Source organism: Saccopteryx leptura, chromosome 1, assembly GCF_036850995.1.
Source record: "Saccopteryx leptura isolate mSacLep1 chromosome 1, mSacLep1_pri_phased_curated, whole genome shotgun sequence".
Taxonomy (NCBI): domain Eukaryota; kingdom Metazoa; phylum Chordata; class Mammalia; order Chiroptera; family Emballonuridae; genus Saccopteryx; species Saccopteryx leptura.
In genome coordinates, this window is record NC_089503.1 from 325,502,277 (window position 1) to 325,513,429 (window position 11,153).

Sequence of the window (11,153 nt, forward strand, 5' to 3'; positions counted from 1 at the left end):
TTGTGTACAAGAGAATACACATCTATTGACATATAAACAGGTTATCTGAGGCAACTTATAGAGAATTACAAATGACCTACCATTAAAAGCCTTTTAAATCTATGTTCAATTTTCATTTTTTTATAACATGCAGATATCAACTTGTGAAGGTGAAAACAGAAGGCTGGGGGGGTGTTTGTTTGTTTTATTAAATCTTTATCAATTCTAAGTGTATTTCTTTTCACCAAACTGTTTTTAATTTATTTCTTTAACATATACTTTTACACAACAAAAGTTAAGACTTAGTACTGAACTAGAAAATGGGAGAAGAAAACTTAATTTTTATAGCTGATAAAAACTTTTCCTGTGCTCACTTTGGCAGCACATATAATAAAATTGAAATAATACAGGGCAGATTAGCATGGCCACTGCACAAGAATGACACACAAAACTTGTGACGCATTAAAAAGATAAATAATTTTTCCTGTGTTTCAAATCTGGACAACTCTTCTCACTTTTCTTAATGATATGCATGATATGATTTCACAAAAGTGTTCCAATATTTCTCTATGAGAGTAGATTTGGTTTTAAGTAATAATTGCTTCAAAGGGCAGGACCATGTACTCAGCAGGTGGTGAGAGGCCCTGGGCCCTGGGCCCCAGGCTGAACAGGCAGACGCTTAGACTCACTTCCAGTTCTGTGTGGTGTGGCAGGTCCATCGCTGAACCTGGTGGAACAAGCCCACAGCCATCATCTGTGGAGGAGAAGGAATTGCAAATAGATAAGGATCTGGAACAAAGTAGGTCCTTAACAAATGTACTATTCTTATCACCACATGTAGGTGTTAATCCACATATTTTTGTTTCTCCTTAGGCTTCCTTTTACAGAGCAACACATTTTCAATCAATTGACACTTTTTTAAAAACTGTAATTCCCAGCAAAAGTTTTCTCATAGAAAAAATATCATTTTACTGATCACCAGCAAGTCAGACAGCCTACCTCGCAACCATGCCTCCGACTGTGATGAGCAGGCAAAGTCCCTGCCAGCCGCCCTATGACTGAGGCCTTGTTCCTAACTGGGAGGCAGCAGGGTGAAGACTGCTGCAGTACTCAAGGATTTAAGAATAAAGGGCATTTTAACTGACTTAAATCATCAGGAACTAACCCAGAACTTTTAGTGACTGGTTAGAATCTTCCCACCATCCCCTGGGAAGGGCACTGCAGACCGGCCTCTTAGAGTGCCTGCTCCTTGGCTGAGGGGCTGACTAACCTCCCACTTTCTATGTAACTGAAGAACAATTCTCCCCAGGGTCTGTGTGGGGAGAGAAGTGGGGAGAAAGGAAAAAGAGTGCTTTCCAATTTAGCCAGCAAAATTATATCATGGATACCCTTATATTAGCTAACATTAATTTTTATACCCTGAGATAAAGGGCTGCTTCTAACTTTGTTGTTCTAATTATGGACCTTCCCAGTGACCTTGAAGAGTATATTTTCTCTTCGGCAAAATAGGACCCATACCACAGCACGAGATTGTTGGAAGGAATACATGCACAAAAGAAACCTAAATAGAGCAAATCAGTACCTCCAATAAAAATTGATCCTCCTTTAGTATTGTTGTATGAATATTAAAGTGTGTGAATCATAAAATGTATTCAGCAATTTCCCTTTTTTTTTTTTTTTTTTTTTGCCTTCCAAGGAAAGTTCTGTCAAAATAGTACATAACAAGAAAGAGTGATTGTACAGTTCCATAACTCTTTTTGACAGGAAATGTGTGTGTGTGTGTATTGAAGGTCATTAGCTTCTTCCCATAAACATGAAGACACTTTGCATGATTAACAATGGTTTCAGAAAACAGTGTTCCTGCCTGCTGTTGGGAACCTGTGAAATTCACATTGAAAATGGTGTTTTTCTACTACAACACTATTTAATACTTATTTTATGAATAATCAAAATATTCAAGTGCCCTGCAATTTATTTAATTATGTGTCATCTCAAAAAATTGTTCTCAAATTTAATAATTTCTTTAAAGAATCTGCGGAAATTGGCCTTGGCTGGGTAGTTCAGTTGGTTAGAGCATCCTCCTGATACTCCAAAGTTGTTGGTATGACTCTCCATCAGGGCACAGAGGTATCAACCAGTGAATGCTAAATAAGTGGGAAAAGAAATCAATGTTTCTCTCTCTCTCTCCTTTCCTTTCTCTCTAACATCAATATTTTTTTTTTTAAATGTTAGGCCCTGTCCGGTTGGCTCAGTGGTAGAGCGTCAGCCTGGCAATGGATGTCCAGGGTTCGACTCCCAATCAAGGGAAACTAGAAAAGCAACCATCTGCTTCTCCACCCCTCTAGAAACCATGACTCTATGGTTTGAGCAAGTTGGCCCTGGGCATTGAGGATGGATGGCTCCATGGCCTCGCCTCACCCACTAAGGTGGCTCGGTTGCCAAGCAACAGAGCAAAGGCCTCAGATGGGCAGAGCATCGCCCTGTAGGGGACTTGCTGGGTGGATCCCTGGTGGGGGCGCATGCAGGAGTGTGTCTTTGCCTCCCTGCCTCCGCCTGCCTCTCAATAATAATAATAATTATTATTATTATTATTTAAGAACCTGCTGAAATTAAGTAAACAACTCTCATCTGTATCTTTATTTTTATTATATTAAAGATTGCACAAACTGGAACCAAGACCAAAATACTGAATCCACTGTACATCATTCATTATAAAACAACATACATCACATTTGTACACTACCAAGTAGGACATCTTTAAAATTATAAATTGTGTGTTCTTAAATTCATGCTTCGGGTATTTTACATTTGATTTTATTCTCTTATAAATAATTGCAACTTAACCAATTTATACACCTGCTACTACTATATATTCAATGCGGCAAGGCATAGTCTTTGACAGAACAGATGTATGGATGCCACGTCTACCCAATTGTGACTACTGTTTCCCTACGTAGTGAAATGCTAAAGTATAATACACAAAACATGGTTTCAAAAGGCACAATCTCCTCCACAGAAAAAGAGCAATTTAAAAATATGCGGCAGTTTAAATCGACGACCTCAAGAGCTCTGTGATGTTCACACTAACGTGATCCTAGACCCCCAGAGCAGCCGGCCTGGGCGTTGGTGGGGAGCCCACCTACAGAGTCAGAGGCCGGGAGCTCGCGGTTCCCGGCTCCGCAGGCTGCCCGGGCGGCCAGGGTTCTGTGAGCCACCTCTCAATCTTTGTTCTAAGTGTCAGCATCGGACCTGGGACCACTCCCTGTTCTAAAATCGGGGCCCCCACCCAAATAAAAACAACTTTGTCAACCGGAACTCTCACCCCCTGGAATTCTTCTTCTTCTGGAACAAAATGCCCACTTCTCCCCGTGCACGCCCCGCCCCCCACACACACACGCGCGCGCAACCCTTCCCGGGAACACTGGTTAGGAGACGCGCTCGCCGCCACCCCCGGCCTCCAGGTCGCTCTGGTCGTCTGTGAAGCAGACGTCCACGTCGCTGTCGTTGTCGCTCTTGGGCTCCCCGGGCTCTGGGGGATAGTCAGGCTCCAGGCCCGGACCGTCGCCGGCCTTGGCGACCAGGTTCTGGCCGGGGTGACGGGACTTGACGTGGCGCTCCAGGTCGCGGCGGCGCACCAGCACCTTGCCGCAGAACTCGCAGCGGTAGGGCGTGTTGCCCTCGGCGTGCAGCCGGATGTGCTTGTTGAGGTTGCTGGGGTCGCCGAAGGGCCGCAGGCACACCTTGCACTTGAGCGGCTTGTAGCCCGTGTGCGTCCGCATGTGGATCTTGAGCCCGTACTTGCGCGAGTACAGCTTCCCGCAGTAGAGGCACAGGTGGCCTGTCTTGGGCTTGCCCGCGCCGCCCCCGCTGCCGCCGCCGCCCGCGCCACCCGACGCCACGACGGCGGGGGGCAGAGACCCTGCGTCCAGGCGGCCGCGGCCTTTCCCGGACGCCGCCTCGGAGAGCTGCTGCGTGTGCACTGCGATCTCGCGGTCGAGGCCGGCCAGGGAGCCCAGCTCGGCGGGGCTGAGCGTGGCCGCCGCCGCCGCCGGCCCGCTGAAATAGGAGATGGACTCGGGGTACTTGAGCAGCCCGCCGAAGTGCAGTTTGAGCGGGTAATACGCGGCGGCGGCGGCGGCCGGGGAGCCGTACAGCAGCTCCCCGTTGTAGACAGTAAAGGCCGGCAGGACAGCGGGCAGGTGGCCGCACTCGCCGCTAGGGCAGGCTTTGAGTCCGCCCGCGTCGAGGGCGGGCAGCGCGCAGCGCTCCAGGTGCAGCCCGGTCGCCGGGGGCAGCGGCGCGTAACGCGCTCCGGGCAGCGCGGCGGCGGCAGGCGGGGCGCGCTCCACGTGCTTGAAGGCGGACGCTTCATCCGCGGGGCCCCGGAGGAGAGGGAAGCTGCGCAAGGCGGCCCCGGAGCAGGGCAAGCCGGGCGGAGGAGGCAGCGGCGGGTCCCCCGCGAGCAGGCACTTCGGGTGGTGGTGGTGAGCGTGGTGGTGATGGTGGTGGCCCGCGCCGCCCGCCGTCGGGTTCTCCCTGCTTCCGGGGTGCCCTCCTGCGCGTCCCCCGCCCAGCAGGCCGGCCCCGGACTTGCCGCCACCCTCCTCCCGGTAGGCGTCGCCTTGAGGGTTCGCGGCAGTCCGGGCCAAGCTGGCGGGCTTGAAAGCCGAGCGCACCCCGGGGTAGAAGGCTAAGCCGCCGCCCCCGGCTGGGGTGCCGCCCACGATGCCCAGGAAGTGGCCGTGCGCCCGGGCGGCGCCGCTCATGTCCAGGGCGCGGTCAGGCTGCTCCTTGCTCTTCTTGGACGGCCCCCACTTGCCGGGGGACGGCGAGGTGGCCGAGGGCACAGAGGAGGCCTCGCGCTTGATGTGCTCCCTCGTCCCGCAGGCCTGGACAGGCTGTGGGGCCTGCGGGTGTGGCCGCAGAGCGCCCACCGGGGCGGCCGCGGCGAAGTCGGGCACAGGGAGTTTCGGGGAGAAGCGCAGGCCATCGGCGGCCAGGGCAGCCCCTTGGCGAGACGCGTGCTCTGGGTGCAGGTAGGCGCGGCCCGCGCCGCTGCTGAGCACGCAGTGGAAACGCAGGTGCGCCTTAAGGCTGTTGGGGTATCTAAACGTCCTCCAGCAGTACCAGCAAATGTAGCGCTCCTCCCCTGGGTAAGAAAGAATAGAAAAGCGACCCCGTGAAAGTCGAACAAGCAAGAGAGAAAGAACCGGCGCACCCAAGGTAAAAACCAAGTTTTGACAAGTGTTGTGGAGAAAAGCAATATTTTGGGGTCCCCGCGAATAATTGAGTTTCGTAGCCTCACTATAACAAGGACCTCAAAAAGCGCCCATATCGCCAATATTGTCACCATCTCCATCCTCTAGGACTACTTAGAGGCCAAGAGGGGTGATCTGGCCCTTTTCAAAGAAGACTTCCTCCGGGCCATCGGAGCAAATCTTTGGGAGAGCAGAGCTCAGGCAGGCTGGCCGGGGAAGAGACAGAGTAGAGAGCAGCTGTTGCTTTAAATCAAGTGTTGAGGCTGCGCTGTGCCCGGGCCCATCTGTTGGCGTTTGCAGAATAAGTGGCGTATGTCAAGGAGTTTGGATAAACTGAACAAAGGCCAATCTAATGGTCGTGAGCTCCTCATTACCAAGCGAGACAATATTCTGTATGTATGGGCCATATGTAATCATTCCTTTTCACAAAACAATGTCTTTTATGTTACTACCCACCCTCCCACCCCCTCCCAGCCTTAAACACTTTGCCTGGAGGTTTTCATGGAGCGTGACCAACTGAAGGACCACATAGGGACTATGATTTGTTGTTCAAAATTATTTGTATCTTTATTTCCTCTTTAACCCCATTTAATTTGATGGAAGAAAAGGAAAAGTCCTATGTCCTAATGTTCTAAAAACTGAAGAATGATGTTGCATTACATTGTCAGTTTTTAATTAATTCACTTCTAGATAGCTGCATAAATTCAAGCTTAGAAAAGTCTTTGGGAAAGCTATATAATTTATTTTTATTACATGAACATATATAAGTGATATAGGTATAACTATTCAGCTTGTAATAAGTGTACAATTCTCTACCAGGATCTATATATGTGTTTTTTGTGTCAAATCTTTTTTATGTTCAGTATTATTAACACTAGTTTTTAATTTTGCCAGAGTCTGTGAATACAAAGATACATGTATGAAACAGAGTCTCATCACATGGTCACAGTTGATCATCAAAAAGGTTGTGTTACATCTGTACAGAGAATAGATATTTGCAATTGGGTGTTTTTTTTAATATTGTGGTTTCTTGATAATACTGAATGGAAGGATTTCTGTGAAAAAGAAGTTAGTTGGGCTGCAAGGAAGTATACAAAGTAAAAGTTAGTCTCATTAAATTTAATGGAAAAGCTAAATATTCCCTCCTTGCACATAAGCAGCTCAAACTTCTAAAACATTACTAGAGAACAACAACGGGAACAAACTGCAGATCTTACTCCCTTCGTGTATTTTACATCTGGCTTTGCATAAAGCAAGTAATACCACCCCCACCCACCCCCACCCCTGATAACTAAAGTGAAAGTTCAAGTAAGAAGCAGTTTATTCCAACTGAAGCCAAAGGGAAAGCAGAAAGGAAAAGGGGGTGGGGTTGCCTACCAGATCCCATCCCAGGTGTTTATGGAAGACTTGGGTAAAATTATTTCAACATTTCTGTTCCTTGTATTGAAAAGCCAAAATAAATCTTGAAAAAAAAAGAGAGAAGAGACCTGGGTATGTTGGTGTAATATTTTAAATAACTTTCTCCTATGTTCAGAACTCCCCTGCCATCGCTGCTTTTTAAAAGGGGGGTCTTCAGAAGCCACCCCAGAATGACTCAGCTGAGTGCAAAGCCAAGTTAGCTTTGTTCCGAAAAACAAAGGATCATTATTTTCTTAACTGTTACTATGGAATTAAAATCCACTGGAATTAGTGAATATTGGAAGAATAGCAGCCATCTCTACTTATTTCTTCCTCTCTTTTAAGATTAAAGCAAATGTATATTTTCAGTTTCAATATGATTCTTTTTCAGTCTATCTAACCAACTGAAATGTCCTCTGGACTCTGAAATCCAACCTATGCCAAAAATATCAAACATATTTCATAAGTGACTTTACCTCTTTTCCTTCATGTAACCCTAAGGTTGCCAAGATTTTCAAGCATCTCAAAGGTGGGGAAAGCAGAATTCAAAACAACCCATACATTCTCCAAAAGGAAAAGTGTATATTTTGGCATCTGTCACCATATGATGTTTTATAAACTTGATTGGTTACAATGAAAACACAAGGGCCACCACTCAAGTTGTTTTTATACTATTTGATAGTGCCTAAAGAACAGGGTTCTGTTTGTAAATGCCCGGTCCCTAAAGGCCAGTAACCCTTGGGATTGTTCTGTAGTGGCAGGTTTTTAAGTTCTCCACTATGGGGCTTTTATCATGTTTCCTTTTACTGGAAGAAGTTGACAAGAGAATTTAATGTAATGTGATGCAAGTAACGAACTACTTGAGGATAATTTTTATGAATACTGTACATACAAATCTACCCACAAAATGAATAAAATTAATTTATTGAAGACAGTGATACTTTGAAGTGAAGTAACTCATTGTTATGAATAAACTTATTCTATCTTGTTCATGAATTGTTCATTAATTCCCACATTTGTTCGATTTTTTTTCACCCTATCTGTAAAAAGCTGAGATTGAGCAGGCAATTCAGGAGGAAAGTATGCTAAAATATTTCACAGCATTTATTATGTTGACTTCAAATAGTAACTGTGCTTTAGGGGAAATTACAGATAATCAAACAATTGGCCAGGGAAAAAGTCATGAAATCACTTCAAGGGCTTCTCAGGATTTAAATACGTTAGCACTTCCCAGCTTTTTTTCCACAGGAAGTGTTCTTCAGTGTTTTGGAAAGGTTTTGAAAATGTCTTCTGCTTTAGTTAGTACACCTTGATTTGCATAAACTCACTCTTAGCTTTGGAAGGAATCAAATAAATCTGAGAAGAAACCGGGATACATCCCAAATTCAATTTAAGTAAGGAGGGGGGCGTGTATAAATATCATTTAAATGAAAGGGCCTCAGTACCTGCCAACTGACCAGCTGTAAGTACCGTAATGCTTCTAAAATGCTGTAGAAGTACATTACTCCCTTTCAAACCAGTAGAGAAGAGATGCCCCTCCACCTTCTAAAAGCATTCCAAGTTTGTTATGCTTTTTGGAGTTGATGCGATTACTCTAATAATATGTTAAGCCTTCTCTATTGATTCTTAACTGAGTAAATAGTTGTCTCTTTGGATATACAATAGGAAAGGATGAACTCTGTGAAGTTCATAAAGATTTTTTTTTTCCTGCCATGGAGAACCAGATTATTGTCACTGTAATTTAATGTTGCTTTTAAGGAGGTAGTGGTGACGTGACTCTCTGCCCACACAGACAGGAATCATGAATTCGATTTTACCACAGAACAAGAAAAAGGCTTTTTCAAGTCTGGGGATTTACCCAGAGACCCCCGGGTGGGCTGGACTGCTGCCCACCCGCTCAGAGGCCCTCTCAGAGGTGGTACCTTTCTCATCGTGTGTTGGAGTTGCAATTATGGGGATGTCAAACCACTGAGCCAAGGAGTTGGAATACCACACAGTCAGCTCCTCCCCGGGTTGGACGTCTCGCAGCGCTCTGTAGAAGATCTGGGACACAAGGAACAAGACAGCTTGCTGTCATTTCCCGAGTAATTGGTCAAAAAACGACTGACAGGAAAGGTTCGGTTTGAATCTCTGCTCTGAGGCTGTGTGACCTTGGAAAAGTTGTTGAACTTATCTAAACCTCACTTCTTTCATTCTCTAAACAGGAAAAATAATATCTACCATATGATGTGGTTGCTGGGAGTTTAAAGGAGAGTTGGAACTAAAGCTCTTTGCTCTTAGTCTTGGCGGCCACCTCAGTGACCGTCAGGTAGATAGAACTGGCGGTGGAGAGCCCACAGTACCTGTCCTCCCGGTAGGTCTGCAATGGCTTCCAGAGTCTGCTCCTGGGGGCTCCGGGCTGCCCGGATTAGCCCTATCCACTCCAGAGGGGAGCCCCCCGACTCGTCCACCAGCTCCCCTCTCACCATGCGCACCTGCAACACAAGCAGCGGCCGTTCTTCCCTGCACCACGGCCAAGTCCACAACCCAGAGGGAAAGCGTCCCTTACCCCACCCCACACGGGAAAATGGCAGTGTTCGTGTAGCCAGACCGCTGTGGGCTGCTGGAAGGAGGATCATCACCTAAGACCCTTGCTGGGGAGAAGAAGGAAGAGGGGAGACTGTCTGGTGTAACAGTCCCTTCCTCTCCCTTCGCCTTAGCAACCTGGGGGTGAGAGGGTCACCCCTGTGCAGCTGGCGCATCTGTACCGAGACATCCTCCACCCCACTCCAGTTCTCCCTCCTGCGGCTCTGAGAGCAGCCCCATTACCAGGGTAATGACGTTTCCAAGTCAGTGCCAGAACCCAGTGTCCCCCCAACTCCTCTGGTGTCCCCCCCACGCCCGTTCTCCCTGCACCGCAAGGAGGTGCCGGCAACCGCAGCAGAGAAAAGGTTCGAACAAAGCGGCTGCACGTTGGCAATTTAAAAGCAATTGACGCGCATTTAAAGGAGTCGTGCGCTGCAAACCCGGCTTCAAACCATGGAAGCGATGACTGCGTGAGCCGCCAGATGTGGGTCCCGCTGGCTGAGCACCAAGCAATTTCTTAAAAGAAAGCTCTAGGCAGTGGCGAGAGAAAGCCAGGGTCTTCCCCCACATCACCACCTTCATTTCCCAGTGGCTGTTAGTCGGTCTGTGCCCGCTGGGGCGCCGGAGGCGGGCGGGGGTCTTGAAAGCTCCTCTCGGGTCAGGTGTCGCGACATCGTTCGGGGAGTCGGAGCTGACGGTTGCTCCTGACGCCGCCTAGTTGCAACCCGAACCCAGTGCGCTACGCGAGTGGGCGCTCCTCGCCTTAGAGCCCACGACAGAGCCATGCTTGGCTCGTCTCCTATCCGTTTACCCTAAACCCACAAGCAGACATGGGGGGGGGGGGGGAATCCGGCGAAGTTCTAGAAACTAAGATTTCTCAAAGATTATTTTTTTTCAATGATGAAATTAAATTATGTTAAGGTCAATTTAAGCCTTAAATTAGCATAATGAAGGGGAAAAAGGTAAGAAAAGTCCTCAACGCCTTGAGCGCTGTAAAACAGCGGAGAGGAGCGTTTGCGGTCAGAGGCCGGGGACACCCACGCTTCTGCTGAGAGTGCGAGGAACCCGCGGGTTTCCAAAGGTCCTGGCCCCCAAAGATCCCGGTGCACCTCTCTCGGCGGCTGTCTCCTCTCAACCAGTCCTGTTCCCTCAGCCCTGCCCGCGTCCAACTCTCAGTTAATGCTACTTGAGGGGAATAATCGGAGTCCCCGTCCACCTGGCATAGTTAACAGGTAACTAACGATCCTATCACCCCCTTTCTTATCTACGCTTTCTACCCATCTCCTGGGCTAGGATAAGGGGAGGAGAACGACAGTGGTCGAAGGTCGGAATAGCTAATACCTTTTTCTTGGGCCCAGGTTCCCTGCGGTCTGACAGGTACTTGCCCAGCTTGAAGGTTCCGGGCACCGGCCCGAGGCGCAGGCCGGCTGGGATGCAGCAATCGGCACTCACGCTGGTGGCCGCAGTGCGGGCGGCTCCGTGCATTGCTGCCACGGCGCCGAGCAGGCGGTTGGGTGCTCCGAGTCCTCCGCAGGGCGCCAGTGACAGAGACTCAGTGGCGCGCGAGCCAGGGAGCAGCGCCCCGACGTGCGCCCTCCGCCCGCGGAGTGACGCGGCCAGGCATGCACTGCGCCTTTTCAATCTGGGCGGGCGCCTTGTGGCACCGCCAGCGCAAGGGCGCGGAGTTTGGTGAGAGAGTTGCGCTGCGAAGCAGCTGCAAAGTCCCACCCGAGAGGGTCACATGGAGTGGTTCCCTCAGCCGCCTGCATAATCGAGGCCTCTGAATGGCTGGCGCACAATGGTCCAGGCGACCTTCCCATTCCTAAAAATCCAATTTGTCAAGGGCGAAGAAAAGGCGCTGGTGAATCAAAGGTCCGGCGGGACCATTAATCCTCAGCATGGGGTATTGTCCTCGAGACAGTTACGATATTTTAAGTGACAAATCCACTGTAT

The 11,153-nt window shown here is 48.7% G+C and overlaps 1 protein-coding gene and 1 non-coding gene across 2 annotated transcripts; one reads left to right on the top strand and one right to left on the bottom strand.

Moving 5' to 3' along the window:
• Window positions 1-345: 345 nt before the first annotated feature.
• On the top strand, window positions 346-453 carry LOC136390264 (U6 spliceosomal RNA). The gene has a single exon (XR_010748691.1). It is a non-coding gene; the product is annotated as a U6 spliceosomal RNA (small nuclear RNA).
• A 2,192-nt stretch (window positions 454-2,645) lies between these two features.
• On the bottom strand, window positions 2,646-10,840 carry PRDM13 (PR/SET domain 13). Its single transcript, XM_066361315.1, has 4 exons — window positions 10,542-10,840; window positions 8,978-9,109; window positions 8,558-8,678; window positions 2,646-5,128 (listed from the first exon to the last, which is right to left on the bottom strand). The coding sequence occupies exons 1-4, from the start codon at window positions 10,683-10,685 to the stop codon at window positions 3,405-3,407; spliced, it is 2,121 nt and encodes a 706-aa protein (XP_066217412.1). The 5' UTR covers window positions 10,686-10,840; the 3' UTR covers window positions 2,646-3,404.
• Window positions 10,841-11,153: the final 313 nt, after the last annotated feature.